At 34.9% G+C, this 24,249-nt stretch overlaps 1 protein-coding gene across 7 annotated transcripts in view; it reads right to left on the reverse strand.

Annotated features, from left to right (window-relative positions):
• The window catches only part of PSME3IP1 (proteasome activator subunit 3 interacting protein 1), a 53,910-nt gene that overhangs the window by 13,781 nt on the left and 15,880 nt on the right, over positions 1 to 24,249 (reverse strand). For 4 of the 7 annotated variants that reach the window (XM_074293505.1, XM_074293502.1, XM_074293506.1 and 1 more), the window contains 4 exons: positions 18,251 to 18,388; positions 13,641 to 13,739; positions 13,103 to 13,224; positions 836 to 969 (listed from right to left, as the gene is read on the reverse strand). In XM_074293505.1, the coding sequence (XP_074149606.1) occupies positions 836 to 969; positions 13,103 to 13,224; positions 13,641 to 13,739; positions 18,251 to 18,377 (482 nt within the window). In that variant the 5' untranslated portion in view covers positions 18,378 to 18,388. Of the gene's footprint in view, positions 1 to 835; positions 970 to 13,101; positions 13,225 to 13,640; positions 13,740 to 18,250; positions 18,418 to 24,249 lie in introns of all 7 variants that reach the window. The other 3 variants (XM_074293504.1, XM_074293503.1, XM_074293508.1) reach the window with 2 other exon arrangements.

The following is a 24,249-nucleotide window of genomic DNA, read 5'->3' on the forward strand; positions in this document are numbered from 1 at the left end:
AGTTAGTTTGTATAGACCTAAATAATGAAAATGAACTCGTGATCAATATTTATGTTACAGTCTAAACACAACAGTGATGTACTTTTTCTGACATGTTCCTTTTGTTCAATGACATCAGCTCCAAAAAAATCACTATAACATTTTTAAATATTAGAAATGCTGCTTTGAATATTAGATTTTTTTCCCCCCTGGAGTAAAGCAGCTTCAATACATTTCCTCCCAACATGTGATCAAATGGCAATACACATTAATTTATAAAAGACAAAAATAGAATTTAGCAACATCATATTTCATCAATACTTTGATTTGTCAGGTTGACATAATCTAATACTCACCTTCATGTCTAAAGTAACACATTACAGTATATCAAAGGATCTTTATTTTGCCTTACTCTGTGGACAGAAGGCAGTACTATTTTTTAGGATGCAATTCTGCTACCCTGTTCCCAAATAATTACAAAGGCTTGGGTATCTAGTGGAGTATGATGTTAGAGGACCTAAGATCAAGAATACAATCCCAAGAGCTATTCTTTTTTTTTTTTTTTTTTTTCTTCCCTGAGGCTGGGGTTAGTGACTTGCCCAGGGTCACACAGCCAGGAAGTGTTAAGTGTCTGAGACCAGATTTGAATTTGGGTCCTCCTGAATTCAAGGCTGGTGCTCTATCCACTGTGCCACCTAGCTGTCCCCCCAAGAGCTATTCTTGCATAAAGAGTCTCGAGGGAAGATAAGAGATTCAGGGGACAGATGACATAAGAGTCTAGCTTCAGGTCAACTGTCACTCTTGGTCTCCATCTGTGAAGTCAAAGGAACAATTTGTAATATGTACAAACCCCCACCTTTTGTGTTTTACAGCTCCTGCCAGTAACTTTGCCTGAGAAAACTTATTCTTGGTTTCTAATGGCTTCAGAGACAATTTTTTCTCTCCTTCCTTTTTGATATCTGAAGATACTCCAACTTTGGCAAGAGTGTTGTGAATTCAAGGTTAAGGATTAAATAAAAAGCAAAACAAACAAACAAAAAATGCTGATGACTTTCAGAAGACTGACCCTCACCCTGCTTAACGTATCCAAAAGAGTCAAAGTAAGTAAGACAGCTCATCCTAGTATCCTAGTAAAATCATATGATTATTAACAACAGATGCAGAAAAAGCTTTTGACACAATAACATTCCTTCCTATTAAAATCACTTAAAAGCTGAAGTATAAATGGATTTTTCCTTAAAATAATAAAAAGCATCTATATAAAACCATCAATAAAAACATTATTTATAATGAGATCATATGTGAAACAAGGTGCCCATTATCATCAATATTTTTCAATATTGTATTAGAAATGATAGTAATAACAATTACAAAATAAAGAGAAACTGAAGGAATCAGAATGGAAAATGAGGTAATAGAACTTTTTGCAAACATGATAATATACTTGGAAAATTCTAGAGATTCAATAAAAAAGTTAGTTGAAACAATTTTACCAAATTTAGCAATGTAACAGGATATATAATAAACTCACATAAATCATCAACAAAATCTTGCAAGAAGAAATATTGAGATGCTCCATTTAAAATAATACAGAATGCAGAAAATAAATGGGAAATATATAACTCCCAAGCAAACTGGCAGAAATTAGATATGGATCAATATCTTACACCATTTACCAAGATAAAATCAAAATAGTTATATGACTTAGATATACAAAAACTGTATTACCTATCAGACTTATGGATAAGAGAATTTATGACTAAGCAAGAAGGAGAGCAAACATTGTGAGATATAAAATTAATAATTTTGATTATATTAAATTTTTTAAATTGTAAAAATATAAACAATGCAGCCAAGATTAGAAATAAAGATCGGCAAAAAAAATTTTACCGATAATGTCTGACATAAAGGTTTCATTTATTAAACATATAAAGAACTTTGTACAATTTGTAAGAATAAGTCATTCCCCAAAAGATAAATGGTCAAAGAATATGAATAGGCAATTTTTTCATTTAAGAAATTAAAACTATATTTACTAATAGAATGCTTTAAAAATCATTATTAGAGAAATGCAAATTAAAATAACTTTGAGATATTATCTCTCACCCATTAGAATGGGTGAGTATGACAAACTTTGGAAAGGATATGGAACATAATACTCTTGGTGAAAATTGTGAACTGTTCAAATTATTTTGGAGAACAATTTGATGTTATAGCCAAAGAGTTATATAACTGCATATACCTCCTTTGACCCAGCAATACCATTATTAGGTCTGTTTCCCAAGATGATCAGGAAAAAAATAAAAGAACTTCTATATTCTAAAATATTTATAGTATCTCCCTTTGTAATGGTAAAGAACTGAAAATAAAGGAAATATCCATCAATTGGTGAATGACTAAATAAGTTGTGGCATATGATTGTGATGCAATACCAATGTACTTGAAGAAATAAGTTGAGTGATTTTAGAAATACATGGAAAAACTTATACAAATTAATAAAACAGTGAAATGAAGAGAACCACACACACACACACACACACACAGTAAACAAGATTATTATTCAAAAAATAATTCTGACTAAGTTATTCTGACCAACAATAAAGGACCTATGAAGGAAGATGCTATCCATTACTGAGAAAGAAATGATAAAAAGAAGTATGCATTACTATGATTTTGCATATTTATTAAGTAGTGTTAAATGGTAGTTTTCTCTAGTATAGGGTTAAGAGGGAGGGAAACCATTCAGCACTTAAAATAAAACAAAAGAATTTTAATTTTAAAAAGGAAAAACATTATTTTATAAAATATTAAGTCTAGCTAAATTGTACATTCACAAATGTTTAAACTGCAAATCTTTCAGTTGTAATGCAGGAAGTTTTCAATATTAGATACTTGATAACTGAAATGTTTATGTTTTCCAGAGAACAAATCACAAATATTCTTTAGTTTTCTATCTGCTCTCTCCCAGAAATTATTTAGCTAAATCAGTATTATAGAATGGAACAATAGTGACATCTAGTGCTCAATACATCACAGATGAAATTCATCACGAGGGTTATTTGCTTAAGTTCATTACAATTCTTTACTGAGAATTATGTAGACTACATATATGAATCTCATAACAGTAAATTAGTTCTATTGCTAATTAGTAGAGAAAAAAAGTAAATATGGTCTAATCATAACAGGTACATTAACTCTAGTTGCTCTAATTCTCTGAGGCAGAGTTTGTATTTAATTTCATTTTTATTCTTCAATAAATACCAAATAATATGAACACATCCAAAAAAGAATATAAAAAGGAGATTGCACACGAAACTGTGAATTTCTATTACTTATAGTTTGCTTTTCCATTTTATGCATATAATAAAATCAACAAGTAAATGTTAACTTTCAAAGTTAAAAAAAAAAAAAAAAACACAAAAATTTGTCCTGTTTCCTTATAGGCTTCCTGTCCTTCTGTCCTTCCATTCTATGCCTTTTTTAAAAAACTGCTTGAATGATGCTCTTTTTGTTTATTTTTTGGAAGGATAGGATGGGCCCACCCAATTCTAATCCTCTCACTCTCAATGAAGAAAACATTGTAACAAATATGAATAATTAAAAAAACGAATTCCCACACTAATTGTGTCTTTAAAAAGTATGTCTCATTTTGCAACTAAAGTCCTTCCTCTCTGTTAGCCTATTTCACTATGGATCGTAAATCAGAGCTCTTAAGTCTTTCAAAAGTTTTTTATTTTTATAACTTTATGATTCTACTGGTTCTGCTCACTTTACTCTGCATCAATTTATGTCTTCTCAGTTTTCTCTGAAACTGCCCCTAATTTCTTTTTGGGGGGAAGAGAGAGGAAGCAATTGGAGTTAAGTGACTTGGGGTCACACAGCATAGGAAGTGCTAAGTATCTGAGGCCACAGCTGAACTTAGGTCCTCCTGACTTTGGGGCTGGTGCTCTATCCCCTGTGTCTAGCTGCCCCCATCATAGCTTCTTACAGCACAATAAAATTCCACTGCTCATAATTTGTTCAGCTATTCCTGAATTGGTAAGCATTCCACTAATTTCCAAATCCTCGCTATAACAAAAAGAATAGCTGTAACTGTTATTGTACATGAGTTCTTTTCTTCATCCTTTGATTTCTCTGAGTAAAAATCTAGTACTGGTATCGTTGAGTCAAAAGGCAATTTAATGATTTGGGAAGCAGAGCTCCAAAACATCTTCCAGAATGGGTAGACCAATTCATAGCTCCATCAAGAGTACATTAATGTGTTTCTTTTACTAATACCTGGATGTCACAGGCATTAGCTATTTCAAGTCTTCTCATTTATAAATAAGAATTATATTTGACTTCAGATTTCAAATTGATTGGTTGTTGTCCCTCATTCTCAGAGAGAACCCAAAATGACATCAATATTCTGGAGTCAAGATACAGGGTGTGTCTAGATGATTGGATCAATATAAGTTTGGAAGGCTCTATCACAGTTCAAATAATCCACATGAACATTTGGAGAAGAGATGCCTCTAAATTTACACATCTAACTTTTCTTTGGAATTAATACAATTCTGCTTCAAAGAGCACAGCACCTTCTTTGATACAGGGATGCCATACTAAGCAGTCCTTTGCCAGTGTCTCCTATGTCAAACAGTTGATTCAAAAATTCTTCAGAGACCTTGAGTGTCCTTATTGCTTGTGACTTTCACATAAGTGCTTTTCTTGTATGAATTCTCTATAAAATAAGTCTTTTAGACAAATGTACATTTGGCCACAACATGGCCATCCAATAGAATTTTGCTCTCTGCAATAGTGTTTGAATGCTCCGCAGTTCAGTTAGAGAAAGGACCCCAATGTCCATTGTAAAGGTCAATTTCATCTGGATGATGATCTTCAGAATCCTCCTAGGACAATTTAAATGAAAGCAATAGTGTTTCTTGGCATGGCGCTAGTAAGACTACCCAGGTTTCACAGGTATATAATTAAAGTCAGCACAATGGCTCTGATAGACTTTCAATCTACAATCTATTTGGCATTCTAATACCTCTTCATTCAGAACTTCCATACTTCCCTTCAGAGTTTCCTAAACACTAAGCTAGCTCTGGCAATGAGTGCATCAATCTCAGAATCTATGTGGATATTCCTGGAAAGTCTACTGCTAAGGTAACTAAACTTATCCACAGCATTCAATATCATTACATTTGCTATACTGATGGTTCCACAAATGTCTTGCTATTGTGCTGGCTAGTGTATCTGTGTTTCCTTGGTCAAATAGGCCAAAATTAGCACAAGCAAAAGAGAATTAATCCATATTTTGTTGCAACTCAGTCTCAGAAGTTGCACTGAGTGTGCAATCAATCATACACCAACTCTTCCTCCTTTAGTCTTGGCTTATAGCCCTTCTCAAGTTAAATAAAATTTATTGTTCAGTACAGCAGTTGACTTGGTTGTTGTTTTCATCCTCACTGATGGTATATGACAGCATTGCAGAAAACATCAAGCTATAAAACATGGGAAACAAGCACACAATCTTGCCTCACTCTACTGGTGACTGGGAAAGTGTGAGAGCATCATCCACTCTCCAGAACTCATGCAAATATACCGTCATGAAACTGAGGTATAACACCAATGAACTTTTCTGGGCATCCAAATTTTACCATAATTTTCTACAAGGCCTAACAACAACTGACAGCATCAAAAGCCTTGCACAGATCAATGATCATCGTGAACAGATCTCTGTTCTGCTCCTGGCATTTCTCTTAGAGTTGCCATATAGCAAACATCATGTCAACTATTCTTTGGTCCTTTCTGAAGTCACATTAGCTCTCAGGTAGATGACCATCTTTCACGTGAAGATCAGCCTATTAAGGAGGACTCTAGCAAGAATCCTGCTGGCAGTGACTAAGAAAGAGGACCCCACTTCTTTCTCGCCTCCTCATCATACAATCTATCTTCTTGATCTTTATAGAAATGGACAATGTAGACATCTTTGAACTCCTGAGAAATAACCTCCTCTTGCCATATAACCTAGAAGATTTCAGTTAGCTTTTATATGAGCAATGAACTCCTCCCTGGCAAACAAAGGCCAGCTTAACCAAAGTCAGACCTAGATACACGTTTCTCTGGAGTAGCCCCAGCGAAAGGCAGCACTGTGAAAATGGTGAAGGTTTTACAATCAAAACTAATCTAGTCAACACATTTGTATGCCTACCAAAAGAAGTTAATGACAGGCCCTTGGCGATGTGACTGCCACTTGCAGGAAAGCAACATACCACCAGCATAAGTGCATATGCTTCTATCATGATGAATCCCGAATGAGGTCAAAGAAAAATTTTATAAAGATCTGGAGACCCTAATCATCAGTATCTAAAGAGGACAAGCTTATAATTCTTGATGATCTTAATAAAAAAGCAGGCACAGACCACCAGACATGATAAGGAACCCTTGGGAGAAATGGAATCAGAAACAGCAATAGGAATGGTCACTTACTACTAAAAACTTGTGCATCTCATGACCTCATTACCAACACTCTCTGTAACGTGCTCTCCTGGCAGTTACAATTACTAGTCTGTCCTAGACCCACCAGAGTACCTTTGACCACTGTCCTTTGCAGTGTGAGCTCTACCCGGCTCGCCTCCTCTGAGGCCTTCTAAGGTCTCTGGCCACAATCTCTTGAATCTATAGCTTAATAACCGGTAGCGCACTCAAGAACAACCACATGTAATCTTAAAAGCCTTTATTATACCTACTCACATAATGCCTTAACTGATGCCCTGACTTGTTGGTTCCCTAGTGAACACCTGGTCAGAAGACCCATGTGTTCACTACCAAAACCCTTACCTCTTTCGGCTACCCATCTTGGCTTGGCCACCCAGGCTGGTGAGCCAGGGTGAACAGCAGGAGGTTAAAGAGGGCGGTTGCTGCCTGCAGTGGGCTTATATAGGGCCTGTGAGGTCACACACACAGCCAATCAGCGAGAGAGTCACCCATTACAAAACTATCTCAATATGGCCAGGATCCCGCCCAAGGGCAGTCCTAATATCCACAGAAATTACTTCTGGGCCTCAATCCCGATGCACTGTGTCCGCCCATTTAAAGGGCCCTTACAATTCCCTTTCTCTTGTTTTGCGGGAACCGCACATCTCATCAAGCTAAACTTTTAGCACCAGCTATAGTTCACTTGATCCATGAGATGACCGAGTGTTATGCCCAAGGAGGTACAAAGCAGCAAATCAGTAAACAGAAGTATGACAATGAGAACCAGGCTCAACAGTGGCCCAAGTGTTCAACCCATTCATCAAAGTCATACTCGAGATAATAAGCCAAAGAGGTTGGATGCCAATGAGGTAGGATGTCAACACTGAGGTGGGAAGTCAACAAGGTAAAACATCACAATTCTAGTTAACAAATATCAGTGAGGTAGGTTGTCACAATTCTAGTTACATTTATCACAGTTCTAGACCAATTCTAGTTTCTTACAATTTTCTGTTGCACTTTTCACAATCCTAGAGCAATTCTAGCTTATCACAATTCTCTATTGCACTTTTCACAATTCTAGAACAATTCTAGTTTCACAGGTGCACATAAGCAAAGTCATGTCCAGTAACATTGTCTCAATAACAATGGCAGGTGGGTGTGTTGGTTTTTCACCCACTAATTTAAAAGCATAGTCCTTCAATAGAAAGCATAGGGCAAAGCCTCTTCCCAGGCCACCATATGGCAAGTGGCCACGGGAGAAGCAAGCAGGCCCATTGTCCATTTACAGTCTTTATATTGCATATCACCCAAAACAGTCCATTTCAGCTGCAACACTGGAACTGTGTCTGCTGTCTCTGGTGTCATGGTCAGGAGGGGCATTGCTGCCATCATGTCTGGAGGGCTGCGGACATCTGGCTGGTCTCTCTGGACTGTTGTCTGGTCCTTCTCTTGGATCCCCAGGTTACAAAAGTCTCTGGTGGGGATGAACTCTGCTGCTGGATCTGCACCTAGGAAGGAATGTACTCGGGGCCCAACTTGGGCCTTTCCAAATGCCATCCAGGCCTTTCCACATCACAGTGGAAACAAAGTTGTTGTCAAAAAGATTAACAAAAGTCAGACAAAAGTCAGTCTGTCACTTAGCTGCACTTTCTGTGTATGCCCGAAGTGCATTGCTAAGGTAAAAGGCAAAGAATTTAAAAATGTAAAACCAAAATAATTTAAAAGTGTAAAACCGAAATAGATTAAAAATATAAAACCAAAATAACTTTAAAATGTAAAATCAAAATACTTTGAAGATGTAAAATCAAAAGTGTTTAAAAATGTAAAATCAAAATTTAAAATTGTAAGCAATCACATATCCCAAAATTCCCTTCTCTTGTTTAGAAGAGATCTTGGGGATAGTCTGTGCAGTAATGACTTTACTAGAACATTCTGGCTATATCCCTGAATTCTTTTGCCTAAAAATCAAAGTTTGAGTTTCTGATACCGAATTGTACTCCAGGAGTGTGAATCAATAAATCTGATATTTTCCTCCTGGGTCAAAGATCACACACTGTCTATTTATTCTAGTGATTAAAACAGCAATTTTCCAACCCATTCTAGACATAAACACTGTTTTATAAGTACCCGTAGGGGGTTGGGAAATCAAGCTCACCTGTGGAAGTGGAAAATCCACGAGGTAAGAAAAGAGGAGTTCCAACTCTCCAAAGACGATCCTAGCAGTTTTACAAGTATAAAATTCCACTCTCTCTAACTGCAAGATCTTATCCCTGTAAGGTTTCTTAGAAATTAACTGAACTGTATTTTCAAAACTTTTCTGATTATACTCAATACCCCACAATTCCTTTTTGCCTTGGGGCATAAAGCCTACTCCTGTCCTTTGAAATGAAGACACAGGAGTTTTGAATGGATTAATGGGCAGTGCTGATGATATTATCGCCCTTCCTTTTCCTCCTCCCCCTTCTCCCTTGGCCCAAGAAGGTGAGGCAGAGGGAAGAATTGGAAAATTCCCCAAAGGCTGATTTAAAATCAAACCTGAGCTTTGCACATAAAAAGAACTAAACTTCTCAATGAAAGAGTAATCAATAAATTCCTTAAAACAACAATGCAGGAGGTAAACCAACAAAATGCTAAGAAGAATTTCTACAACTGAAGTCCATGTGGTTCGTTTATTTCCTTCCTTAATTTCAGCCACTGGTTTGAACTCTTCCTGTTCTATCTGTATTAACCTAGCTTTTTCTTCTTTCTCTAGCTCCATCTGTAGTTTAACCTGCAATTCCAGCAGCTCTTGCTGTGGCATTTTATACTCTATGCTGTCATACAAACACATTAGCTCTAGGTTGCTCCCTCTCTGAGATATATTTACTGGGTGTGGGGATAGCCTTTGTGGAGCTTGATTACAAGCTTCCTGCTGTTCTTCAGTGGTGATCTTTGTTAAAAGATCTTCCATCTGGCTCTTTAACCTCTTTATATAATAAGCATTATGTTCAGCTGTGTCCTTGAGCCTGATCCCAGATTTACCTGGGTCCATATTGCTTCTCTGTCTTCCCTCTTAAGTGGCGTTTCTACCGGATCTTTCAGAATCTTAATTCTGAATATTAAATATTTTCAAAACCTGATAATTCCTTATGCGTCCACGTTGAGCGCCATTTGTAACGTGCTCTCCTGGCAGTTACAATTACTAGTCTGTCCTAGACCCACCAGAGTACCTTTGACCACTGTCCTTTGCAGTGTGAGCTCTACCCGGCTCGCCTCCTCTGAGGCCTTCTAAGGTCTCTGGCCACAATCTCTTGAATCTATAGCTTAATAACCGGTAGCGCACTCAAGAACAACCACATGTAATCTTAAAAGCCTTTATTATACCTACTCACATAATGCCTTAACTGATGCCCTGACTTGTTGGTTCCCTAGTGAACACCTGGTCAGAAGACCCATGTGTTCACTACCAAAACCCTTACCTCTTTCGGCTACCCATCTTGGCTTGGCCACCCAGGCTGGTGAGCCAGGGTGAACAGCAGGAGGTTAAAGAGGGCGGTTGCTGCCTGCAGTGGGCTTATATAGGGCCTGTGAGGTCACACACACAGCCAATCAGCGAGAGAGTCACCCATTACAAAACTATCTCAATATGGCCAGGATCCCGCCCAAGGGCAGTCCTAATATCCACAGAAATTACTTCTGGGCCTCAATCCCGATGCACTGTGTCCGCCCATTTAAAGGGCCCTTACAACTCTCCACTCCCATTTCCCTAAACATTATTTTAAAACTTTAAAAATTTAATTTGATTAAAAACTTTGTAGCTATATCCTCGCAGCAAACACTGGCATTTAATAGACTATGTCAATGTAAGGAAAAGAGACAGATTGTAAAAATGACAAAAGTAATGTGTGGTGCTAAGTGATAAGATTGCTCATAGACATCCTCTCCAAGCTAAATTTTCACATTCAACAAAAAAACAGAGATCCCAAGGTAAAATGACAACCAGAACACAATGTCAACAGACTAGAGCACTTCTCCAAACAGTTATGAGATAACTTGTAGGGAAAGCTAAACCAACATACAGATGACAGCAGTGGAGCAGAAAAGAAGTGAGTAGCTTTTAGAAATTTGGTGTATCCTATCATGTCTACTCCTCTGGGCAAGAACAGTTGGCTAACTTCAAGACTGGTTTGATAAAATGATGAGGAAATTCAGGAGCTGCTAAAATTAAAACAAGAACTCCACAGGGTTTACTAGCAGGATAGTTCATAAATCTCTAAGAAGAAAGCATTTAATTCCATCAAAAGGAAGGTGCAAGTGACGCTTACACAGATACAGGATGCATGGCTCAGTAAGAAGGCCAATGAAATTCAGCTAAAAACTGATAGTTACAACCCAAAGCACTTTTATGATGCCATGAAGGCTATTCATAGTTTAAATACCTATGCCATCTCAAATACTTTGTGCTGAAGAGACACATTGATTGTAAGGAGATCATCCCAAAAAGATGAACTGAAAACTTCCATAGTATTCTCAACCGACCTTTTAAAGCAGGTGTTGTTATCTCCATTTTATTGATGAAGAAACTGAAATTGAGGGACAGCTCAAAGAGAATGAGTAGGGGCAGCTAGATGGGGCAGTGGATAAAGCACCAGCCCTGAAATCAGGAGGACCCGAGTTCAAATCTGGTCTCAGACACTTAACACATCCTAGCTGTGTGACCCTGGGCAAGTCACTTAACCCCAATTGCTTCAGCCAAAAAAAAAAAAAAAAAAAAAAGAGAGAGAGAAACTGAAATTGATAAAGTTTAAATGACTTCACTTACTATTCCTGTATAGCTTGAAATGTCTGAGAACTATGAATGTAGTATTATAATACTAAGATACTATGAGTGCTAAATGTATAAGGTAGGACATAAAATTCAATTCTTCCTAACTTTAAGGCCAATGCTTTATCCACTTACAATACCTATTTGACAAAGTAGATACCCCTCCCTTACATTTTTATTGTTGTTTGGTGGTCTCAATAATCTGCCTCTTTGTGACTCTATTTGGGATTTTTTGGCAAAAATACCACTTCCTTCTCCAGCTCCTTTTATAGATGAGAAACTGAGACAAAGTTAAGTGATTTGCCAAAAGTCACACAACTAATAAATGTCTGAGGCTGGACTTGAACTCAGGAAATTGAGTCTTCCTGATCCTAAACCCAATGCTTTATCCACTGCCCTATCTAGTTATCTTTAGTTTAGGGAATGCCTAAAGCAATTTCTGGTATAAGAAATTAATGAAAGCAGCTACATGGCACAGTGGATATAGTACCAGCCTTTGAGTCAAGAAGACCTGAGTTCAAATTTGACTTCAGACATTTAATACTTTTAAGCTGTGTGACCCTGGGCAAGTCATTTAACCCCATTTGCCTTGCCCCCCCAAAAAAATTAATAAAATATCAATATATCATAATAAATGAAAAATATGGAGAAACTTACAAAGACATGAACTGATTCAGCATTAAATATATACACAGTATTCACTATAAATATAGCAATGTAAATGGAAACAAAAAAAGGAAACTGAACACTATAATTATAACCAAGCTTGGTCCCAGAGACTGAAGTAAAAAACTATGGGGAACAATTGCTCTACTATCTTTATAATTGATATTAAATGATTTTACCAAATATTACCAAACTGTTTTCTTTCACTTTGGAAATGAATATAAAGTAAAAACAAAAGATATCAATAAAAATTTAAAATAAAAACAATCAGTCTTAAATAAGCGTAATATTATGAAATGTTTTTTTTTTCTTCCCTCCCAAGCTAAACAAATTGTTCTATGTAAGATCAAATCAAAGCTAAGGGTAATTACTTATACTCTGAATTATTAGGAAAAGTGTTATGAAAATTATCAAGTAAAGGCAACCCCCCCAAACCCAAACCCTCTTAATTTAGAGCTTTGATAAGCAAATGTCTAATCTTCAATTGCTATATCAACATCTATCTAGCTACGTAAGTGTTTTAGTTTTAATGTAATATCTATGAGCTGGTTGAAAGATCTGCTTTTCATCCCTTTCCTAGACAATCAAAATTATCCAAAATATCCATCAATTGTAAATACCCTTAAAGCTTCCAAAGTGTCTTTCCAAACAATGTCACAGAACTAGATATCAATTCTTTTGTATCTTGTTCATTGGGGATGTATTATATCTTGTTTATTGGAGATTTTATCTCTATCATTTAAATTTCAAGTTCACAATTTGGCAGATACAATACCACCATTGGGAATGTCACTAAAAAGAGGTCTTAAATGATTCACTAAGTATGTAAAATACATATCACAACTACCTGTTTGAGTTCAACATAGCCACAGTGAGGTCTGAAATTGTTACCTGCTCTACCACAATACCATATTAAGATATCAAGAAGCCTCTAAATACTAATGTCAAACTAAAATAGACCTTTCATCAACTAGTCTAAATCCCTCTTGGGGAAACTGAGCCCCAGAGACAAGGAAATGGTCTTTTTGGCTTTCCTAATTTCTTAGATGCACAGCTAGGATGAACTCAGGTCTTCAGATTCCCAGACCAATGTCCCTTTCCATCCTTGCTGTTTTTGAAATTTAAAGACATTTATTTTCTGACTCCCTGAGACTCGAGGCTCAATAGTTCAACATTCAGTATAAAGGATATTCTGTACTCCTTCAGTTCTTTCAGTTCTTCTTCCCTCCGTTGTTTTTCTATTAGCTCTTGCTGCCGAGAAACCTCATCAAGGAAGTTTGTCTCATCTTCATTTAAGCCTCTTACCATGTTTTCTGAGGAAATAATTAGAATGAGGAACATTTAGTAAGCTAAAGGGAAAATATTATCAACTAAAGCCTTTTCTTTAATAAACAGCAGATCCTCTAGAGAAGGAAGTAGTAAATGACTGCTCTCTGAATAAACAAATATGACACAAAAACATTTTATTGCCCCTTTATTACCAAATATAAGTCCAGAGACATGACAGAATACAGAGATTAAACTGGGCTTCTTGAGTTTAAAACAAAAAATGTTTAATACTGTATGAATGGCAAAGGCCACAGATTTCATTTCCTTCTAAATGAAGATTTTGAAAGCTGTAAACTAGTCATATAATATTATGGAATCTCTGATGCAAAATATCACATGAGGCAAACAAGCATAAGACAATAACCAAACCTCATGAGTTACGTAACTTTCTCAGACTTACTGAATTTAAACTGTTCCTCATATTCCTGCTGCTTCTTGTCCTTTTGTTCCTGGAGTCTTTCATACAGAGATCGAGGGTCATATACCTCCTCAGGGCATTCTGAAAAGAGTGAAGGAAAAATCCAAAGGTACTTTACAATTTCTTTAAAAAAAAAAAAAAAATTAGTGCTCAAGGAGGCTCTTACATGGAATGGAGGTGACATTAGTCTTAAAGACCATCCTATGGAAATCTAAGTTCTTAAAGATCCTGATAAACTGGAAAGATTTTGTATATAGGCCCAGAAAGAAACTAGGTTTTTTTCTAATGACTAGCCTGTGGGAGAGACCAAGAGCTAGAAAGCCACAAAAAGGTGTGCTAAATAGTCTTCACTTTTCTGTATCTCTTATCATGGTGACAATGGAAAAGTGGTACTTGGGGAAAATCTACTAAATGTTAACATAACTTCATACTTTCAATGTTCACTATATCCAATGGCTAAACTGATCTACAAAAATTAATGAACATTCTGTGTATGTTGGAATGTGCATTGGATTTGGAGTCAAAGGACTTTTTGAAAACCCAATCGATTTCTCAGTAATTAACCTTGTGATCTTGGGCAATGAAATAACTTTCTTGGGCTATGGCTTCCAGTATGGCTTCTACAGGACTAGACTGTTAATTGAGCTCTAAGGTCCCTTTGGTTTTCAATCTATGATGTTCTACAGCTGACATTCCTGCTCTAAATAAATATAAAAGTTTAAAAAAATAGCTAAATGGAAATGATTTGTGAAGGGATCTCCTTGAAAAAGTATACACTGAAATGCCAGTTTAATCATGCACCTAAAAACAACAAGAAAAAAATGATTTTTGGTCAATCTACCTAACAATGTTCAAGATAAATATAAACGTTCAAATAACTGTTAAGATTATTCTGAACCTTACAGGTCAACATTTTTAAAATAATAAAATAAATTCTGTGAAGAACCTGGCAAAATCTTGTAAGTTCTGAAGGGAAGCTACTTGGGGAAACAGAAGGGTACAAGTGGTAAAATGCCCTCTTTGGGTATCAAGTTTTATCATCTGTAAAACAAAAGGATTGCACTAGATGATATCTAAGATCCCATCGCACTCTAAATCCATGATACATGATCTTTGAACAACTTCAAGATATGTGCACAGACAACAATTATGTTGGAAAATGGAATCTATGAAAAAGTTGTTTATATAATCTCAAACCACCAACAACTATCAATCAATCAAGAAGCATTTATTAAGAACCTACCTGCACTATATGAAAAAATGCTCCATATCACTACTATTAAGAGAAATAGAAATTAAAACAACTCAAATTTCACTTCATAAAAAACAAAAGTAAACACTTGTAAAAAACAAAAGGCAAAATAAAACTTATTTTTAAAAAACAGGACTCGGGATCAAGGCATGACAGAGACCAAAGTCTCACAATGAGGAGCCTCACATCTGTATCATGAATAGTTTCTTTTTTTAAAAAAGTAAGATTAAGACAATATAATATAGCTGTATCCACTATTCCACTACCTCTCATGGTGGTGAAACCTCTACATAAGGAATTCAAAGAAATACAGGAAAGCTTATTTGAAGTAGCACAAAGTGAAAGAGAAACAAAAAATATATATAGTGACTTGCTTTGATAGATTTCTGATCTCCACAATGCTACTACTTCTTCCTTTGGTACAGACTGAAACACCAAGTCTTTTCACAACTCTTCCAACTCCTGCCCACATCTCTCTTTCCAGGATGAGATCTACTTCATGCTAGGAATGTTTTAAGATTCTTTGCACACATAATAAGGCAGAAGATATGGTGGTACAGGGAGTAGTGCACTGCATCAGTAATAAGGAAGACAAGCGATAGGTTTCCTATCAGAAAACCACTAGCCTGGAGGTTTCCTGATTTCAGGAAAAATACTATAGTTGGAAGCTGCAGAAAAGGTGATAAAGTAGTGCATCTCATATCCACTACATTTTGGCCCAACCTCAACATCTTCATTTCACACCCTGAAAACATCACTGGCTCTAGAATCAGAGAACCAGAGTTCAAATCTTCCTTGGCACTTTTTATTTGTGCGACCTTGGCTTAGTTTTCTAATTTATAAAAATAAGGTGACAAGTTTGGACCCTAGATCTATAATCTTAAAACACAACCTTTCTGGCCTAGTTTCCTCATTTATAAAACAAAATTAACAATAGCCCCCCCTTCCATATTTCATAGCAATGTTGAGAAGCATGAGATAATGTATGTTAAAAAAACAACACTTTGCAAACCTTAAAGTAATATATAAATATGAGTGATTAGCTAATATTATGAGTGGAAGGGTGAATTCCTTCAGATATTCCTGTTTGTGAATGACAGGACCTGATTGCACTGTGCTCCAGAATTCTGCAGCGTCTCCTAAAACAGACTGCTCAAAAGAGTTTAGCCTGATCATCCACAAAGGAAAGGCCAAGTGGTTGAAAGATGTCTATTTGTTCGGATTATAGCATTTTGACAATTCTATAGAACTTGTCCACCAGTGTGTTCATTTAGGACCAACAGTCAAACAGAAGAGTTGGAGGCACAATTAAACAGAAGGAAAAGAGCAGCCTGCATTGACTTCAGGAGATTGCAAAACTTTCTAAAATAAAATTTGTCAAAGTATGCTTAGTTTTTGGTTGTTATGTGTATAGATTACTTTCAAAGACTCTTCTAAGAGGAGAAAATAGATATATTTAATTGCCTTTTTTTCAATAATATTTCATACTCCAAATCTAATGATAACTAAGAATAAATGCAATGAGTGGCACCAACACAACTATTTTTAGCCTATAAAGTTTTCCACAACATGTACAAATCTAAATCAATTAAAAATGGCATCAATCCTAATGGGTTCAGAAATCTTAAGTCTTTTAAACTATATCACAGAATCACATAAGAGTTGGAAGAGGTCTCAGAAGCCAACTAGTCCAACCCATATCTACCAAAAGAATCCCTGCTTCAGAAACTTTTCAAAGTAGTTATCCAGCCACTTAAAGGATTCCAGGGAGAGTGAACCCAATGGCGCAAAGTATTCCATTCTGCTTTTGGATAGCTGTAACTGTCAGTAGTTTTTCCTTTTTCCTTATATCAATCCTAAATTGGTATCTCTCTCTGCAATTACACCCACTGTTCCTAGTTCTGTCATCTGGAGTCTAGCTGAACAAGTCTATCTAATCCCTTTTTCTATGTAAGAGCCTTCCAAATATTTAAAGATTATCATGTGCTATGCAAAAAATATTTGTAGCAGCTCTTTTTGTGGTGGCAAGGAAATGGAAATTGAGTGGATGCCCATTAACTGGAGAATGGCTGAGTAAGTTGTGGTACTTGAATGTAATGGAATACTAATCTATAAGAAATAATGAACAAGCTGATTTCAGAAAAGCCTGGAAAATTGATAAACTGATGCTGAGTGAATTAAGAAGAACCAGGAAAACATTAAACACAGTAATAGCAAGACTGTGTGATGATCAACTATAACAAACTTAAGTCTTCTAAGCAATACAGTGATCCAAGATAGTTTCCAAGCATATTGGAAAATGCCATCCATATCCAGAGAAAGAACTATGGAGAATGAATGTGGATTTTAAGCATATTATTTTTTTCCCTTCAGGGTTTTTCCCTTTTGTTTTGATTATCTTTCACAACATGGCTATTATGGTAATATTTAAAATGATTATACATGTATAACCTATATCAAATTGCTTGCTTTCTTGGGAAGAGGGAAGGGAAGAAAGGGAGGGAGAAAAAAAATTGGAACTCAAAGTCTTATAAAAGTTAATGTTGAGAACTATTTTTATATATAACTGGGAAAAAAATACTATTCAGGGAAATTGCTTTCCTAACTCTTCTCTTTTGCAGATAAAAATCCTCAGTTTCTTTAATTGATTCTTATGTGATTTATTCTGCAATCTCCAATCCTCCCCATCTTGATCTCACTTTCTTCCAGACATACTGCAATTTGATGTTTTTTTCTTTTTTTCTAAAAAGTGACACTCAGAACAGAAAAATTATGCTAAATGTAATTTGATCAGGTAGGACAGTGGGACTATTACTTCCTATGTTCTAAATCTCTACTTTTTTCCAGGTAGCCTAAGAGAAGACTATTGTTTAGGCTTTTATTTCAAACTGCTAACTCACAAAACTTACAAATTTATCTTTTTTATAGAAAATGCTTTTTAGCCACAACTCCTCTATTTTGTATGTATGGAGTTGATTTTTTCAACATGTAGGAGTACACTTGCCATTGGCTAAATCTCATTTTATTAGCCTGTCATTCTCAACTTATGATCTGCATTCTATTATTCTACCAATTCTGAATTCTACGTACCACATCTAATCACAGCCTCCATCTTTTTCAAAAGAATGAGACTTCCAAATGTTTTGCTAAATCTAAATGTGCCACAAATCACAAACTAATAGAGCTAGAAAGGATCTTAGCAACAATTAAAACCAAATGCTCATTTTACAGATAATATGAGTCTCCAAGAGTTAAAGTGATTCAACACAAAACAATACTCAATGAGCTGATAGCTAGGTTGCTTGCTTCCCATTTAGATATCAACCATACACTTCTGTACCTTCTGGATCCTCAGGTTTTCGGACTTTTTCCCATTCTTCCTGTCTTTTTTTACGCCGTTCATCTAATTCTGCCTCAGACACAAATCTCTTTTTGATAACAAGATTACCATCATCTCCTCCATCCATAATGGAACAGCCTGTGCAAAAACAAGAGAGAAAAGTTGTGCTGAAATTCAAAATATTTACATGGTTATTAGGTTCTATCATATCCAACTATATAATATATCCCAAAAATCTTAGTGAAGTTTTAAGCTTTAATAGCCTAAGACTTTTGGAACACTCTGTAAGCCTCTAGAGCTTAAAAGGAGAACAAAAAAACGAGGATGGTTTATTTAAAAAAGGTCCTCCCCAAAATCATTCAGTAACATGTGGATTTTTGTCTTTTGTAATGTAACATATCTTTGCTCTTAAGGAAAGCATTCCAAAAACCAGAAGTGCTCTAGCAGTATAGTTTTGACAGTGCAATCTAGATTTACAATCAGTGTACTTGGGTTCAAATCCTTGTATCTGACTTTGGACAAATAGCTTAAATTCTTTGGGCTTTGCTATCTAGAAAAATGAAGAATTTGTATTAGATAACATCTAAGATCCCTTCCTAACTCTATATATGAATGATTCTACTTCTGGTTAATAGACTAAATAGTTTTTATCACCATATGTTTTCTTCACTGGTTCACTGAGTTGACCTAATTACAAAATGCATTGGTCTTACAAAGTTCTTATTCCTTTCCTTGACAATGCTCCTCACTCCTTCCTCCCTAGTTCTTCAAGATCTGATAACTAAAGATTACTGATTTTAAGATTTCTGTTTTAGTATCCACTTACTCTGCAACCTAATCCAAAGGTACAACTGAGCAACAGAATTGCTCATTTGCTATAACTATGCCAGCTATTTTGAAAATTCTAAATAGTGATTTCTTTATGAAGTAAAAAGCAACATCTTTTAAGAAAGCAACATTTCACACATGAAAGATGTAATGGGATGGAGAGATGAACTGAAGTAATCTGGACTTTACTCCCCCCCACTTCTGACTGTAATGAGTAAAAGTAATATTTTTTTAGGAAGGAAGAAATCACATTTGATTTTAACATTAGGAATGAGTATAGAGTATAAAGGAGTCAAAATTCTACTCAAATTCCACTAAAAATATTTCCTCATTATCATGAAAATCACAGATACTTCAGCAAAAAGACTTTTATTGAAGATTGCAAATATTGGAAGATTCTTCCAATTGAATCAGAGAATTTAGAGATAGAAGCCATTTTAGAGATTTCTTATTTTAAACTCCTTCATTCTATAAGAAACTAGAAAAGTAATGATCACATAAGTGAATTAGTGGCTCCAAAGGGATATTCCTCAGGGGCCCTGGGGTCCATCCCCATCCCACAAAAGAACTCTGAGGTCACACAAATTCAATCCTGCAGATTGGGGAGGAGGAAGAGAGAGGGTCTCTAACCCCAAAGAGGCAATTTCTTTTTGCTTTGTGCTTCATTATCCCCACTTTAAAGTAAATCTAGGAAAATCTGTAATAAAGAATAATTCTTATTTAAATTTCCCCAAATATGAGCTTAATCCTTAAATCCACTCTCTTCTCCCCAATTTTCAATTTCTCTTTATCCACTGATTCTGCCTCTTCTCTTTCAAAACCAAACACCTAGAAAAAGAAGTTTATACTTATTGCTTCTATTTTCTGATTCACGCTTACTTTTCTCAACCTTGCATGCAATGTGGTTTTTGATCTAACTAAACTGAAAGTACCAATAACTATTATCAATTGCCAAATTCAATGGCCTTTTCTTTTATCCTTATCTACCAACTCCAGCTAATAACCTTTTATCCCAGGTTTTTATAATCTTGTTTTGTTTTTTTTTCCTTCTGGTTGATCTGTTTACTCCTTTTTTAATCTTCTTTGAAAGATATCTTCACCCCTTTCCCATTTCTGTCTTAAGTGTTGAACTGCAAGTTTTCTATTATTGGTCCTCTTTCTATTCTTTCAATGATCTCATTTTCACCCAAAGGTACAATTATTACTACTATAATTACTACTATATTGTTATTACTACTATAAGCATTACTGTTATAAGTGAGGTTTTTGGTAAACTAAAATGCCTAAAAAATAAGAATACTGATTGATCTTTCCAACATCTATGGGCAAAAGGTAATTTTATAAGACATCAAAATATCCTCTCCAATCTTTCTAGAAATCATAATTCAACTTCTATTCAGCAGATAGTTTAAAAATAATGTAACACTAAGTTTAGTTATGACAATATTATTATTTTTAAAAATAGTTTTTGTTTACCAGATACATGCATGGGTAATTTTACAACACTGACAATTGCCAAACCTTTTGTTCTAATTTTTCCCCTCCTTCTCCCCCCCATCCCAGATGGCAGGTTGATCAATACATGTTAAATATGTTAAAGTATAAATTAAATACAATATATGTATACATGTGACAATATTATTTTAAACAGAGGGCTTGAAATTATGAAAATTAATAGAATTACATAAAAAGGAAATGACTTCTTAGCCTGGATAAAGATACTTCCTTCACTCATTTGGTAGTCTCTAAAGAGCAGTCACCCATCTATAATTAAAAGATGCATATAAATTGAGTTCATTTTAAGACAATTTCAAAAATTTATAATTTCCTTGGAACTAAATGAATAAAACTAGATAATCATGAGATTGTACAAATAATCTCTGGGAATTATAAGATTAACAAGCTAAAAATTGACTTCTTTCACAAGCCCTTTTTTATTTGAATTTTTTTCCTACTTCTAACCCCATCAGTGATTAGTAATAAACCCCATCAGTGATTAGTAATAAACTTACAAAAATTAACAGTCCATTTGTCACATTCCCTTGAAATCTAGTTTCATATTCTCAGTATCCATCTTCCCCATGATTTACTTTTATAAACACAAAAACATTATCCAACTAAGAGCTTTAAAGTTTCTTAATAGCTGAAGAAGTTCCCAAAAAGTTCTCAGTAGTTGAAGTTCCCAAAAGCCTCACCGACAAAAACAACAAAAATACCAAAACACTGCCAACAAAGAAATTTAATCTGAGCCTTTAGCAAAGACAGCTCAGATTTAAAGATAGTTTGGTAATTTCTATATTTCTAAAGTAACAGGTTTTTCTTACCCTAATTAGAGAGCATCATCAGTATCACTATTTACTAGAAAATACGAATATTGTTGGGAGGGAAAAAATTAGTAGAAAAGAGTCCTTAGTCTCAAAGAGCTTATAATTTACCTCCTGACTTGCAGTAACTTTAATATACTTTCTACTACATCATGATTTCTTCCTTTAACCCCCACAATTTAAACTGTTTCTTTGAATAAAATGACAATCCAATGTAAACATCTGTATTTATACGAGGTAGAAACCTCAAAAAGACTAGAACAGATGAAGCATTTAAACAATAGATGCTAATATATAATTTCCTACAGTGATAATTACTAAGAAAGATAAATGTTTAAATTCTATCCCTCTCCCTACTCTCCTTTAAAATTTGAGGAGAGTTCCCATATATCATATCTAACAGTGATAAGAGATTTATCTAATGTAATGAGATCCACTGCATGGCTTTTCTTGGGTAGCATTTATAAATAACAAAAGGAACACACAAATATGGTGTGGATGGTATTTAAATGTGTAACAATACTTCAAAGACCATTCTAAGCCCACTATATATTATTCCAGGAACTTGAAAGTAATTAGAAGTTAAGTTAGGAATGTAAATAATTTGCTTTGGAAACTTTATTTAATTTCAATTTGTACTATATTTTGTTCTGGAAAGAGAAAGCAAATATTGTCCTCTCTTCTCCCTTTTCTTCTTATCCTTTTTCCCTCACAGGATTCCTACCCCTTTCCCACCCCACCCCAAACACAAACACATACACAATTCAATTGCCAAACTAAGCATAATCAAAAAAAGCCAATTCAGAGAAAACCAAGCATTTGTCAACAGAAAATGGGGTTCAATTTAAATTAATATGCATTATATGTCAATGTGATTACCTATATTTTAAACTAGAGTAACCATAAAATATTATCTGATCATTATGCTAATATGGAGGAATCAGAGTCCAAGATTTTATTTCCAAAGTATTGCAGTATACCTAATTCAAGATTTTATGCAGGTCGCTCTTCAAAGCACAAAGATATTTAATTGCTAACCTCACCATATAATGCTTGATTTTCACTCTTGATTTTCCCTCCCCTGCCCCAGCCCCAGGTCCAGAGGACTCACTATGTTAATAAAATGCAGATACCAGGCCAGCATAGCCCACAGCAGTTCAGAATTTCTAGCTCAAAGAACCCACTAGTTTTAGTCTCCTCAGTAGCTGGGATTATAAGTATCGCTAAAAAAAAAAAAAAAAAAAATCATTCTATGGAACCAATTCTATGATGCTTTATAGAGTATGATACTATTCCATTATTCCTCTCAATGAGCATGACCCTGTCCAAACTTGGAAAGGGCTTTCTAAAATTAAGCCTATATGTCAAAAAATATTTGGAAAGGGATTAAGAACTAAAGAGTTGTTCTCAGTTTCAATTGTGGTAGCAAAAGAAACTACTCCATTTATCTGGATATATACTTTGGAAATATTCCTATTTCTCTCAAAGTTCTTTGGACCTAATCACTTACCCATTTTAAAACGCAAGATAGCAACTGAGCCAGATGATAAAATTTTATCCCAAATAAAGGATAATTCTAGTTGGAAGATATTTCTATTGAGTTATAATCATCTTACACATAACTATTTCTACATGACATTCTGCTTCATTTGCCACTTTTCTATCTTTGTTAGCATTTAACACTAGACAAAGTAATATTCTGCTAATCATACAATCCTACTACGTATTAGGATACTCCAAAGGCCTAAAGCTAGTATAAAAGTAGGAGACCAAATCCAGAAAATGAATTGTGGCTTGATTTTTAATATAAAGGGCATTTTAAACATAAATATAAGATGTTTATAGTGTAAGACTCAAGAAATGCTAACAGAATTCGGAATAAATCATTAAGTTTACATGATACAAAATTTTCCATCATTAAGAATGACTGAAAATATTTGCAATGTTCTGAATGCTACTAAAAGTCAACTAACCAGTAAGAAATGTCTAAGAAGAACTAATTTATGTGGAAAACATGTAACAACTATATATTCAAGAAAATGAATGGTTCATTGATCCTAATTATTCAATTATTAATTATAATAATGATATTAATAATAAAATTAAATTATATAATCTCTATCCTTGAGTCTGACAATCTAAGAAGACAAGATACAAAAATATAACTACAACAACAAGACAAAAAAATGTAGTCTTACAATAAGGGATATTTCTAGTTAAATATTATGAAGAGAGAACCTTCAGGAAGAAGATTCAGGAAGTACAAGATTTGGCAGCAAGGATAAGGCAAATAAGGTTAACTACTAGGACAATTTATACAGTGAAGAAAAGGTAGGTATATCCATGCTATTTTGTAAAGAACTTTTCATTCAAGTTGTATGCTGTGATGGCCTGGAGAGAAGTAAGTTGTTTTGCATTGCACATTACTAAACTTTTATCAGAAATGGCATCAAGGGGCTTTTCAAAAAATAGTTCAAGATGGAGCACATAAGCTGAGTAAGAGGTCACAAAAACAGTACTAAGTAGTCTTTGCTTCAGGGTCTTGAAAATAAAGGCCTCAATCTGGAGGTCTACAAAAGTTGCTTTCATCTAAGCTTAATGTCCTATGCCCAAAACAAGTCTTCACTTACACTGCCCCTTTTCAGGATTTAAAAGGCTTAATATAAATTTTGGTAAACTCTTTCTATAACTACTTTATTCCACTACAAAACAAAGTCAAGAAGGCAAAAAGTATTACTAGTCTGTATCAGACATGGACATAGAAATTATGGCTTCTGACTTCCATATATATTGTTTATGAAGCTTCTATATCAGGTTGTGTTTTACTCTTAGTAGATCTTCCAGGAT

Source organism: Sminthopsis crassicaudata, chromosome 2 (assembly GCF_048593235.1).
Source record: "Sminthopsis crassicaudata isolate SCR6 chromosome 2, ASM4859323v1, whole genome shotgun sequence".
Lineage (NCBI taxonomy): Eukaryota > Metazoa > Chordata > Mammalia > Dasyuromorphia > Dasyuridae > Sminthopsis > Sminthopsis crassicaudata.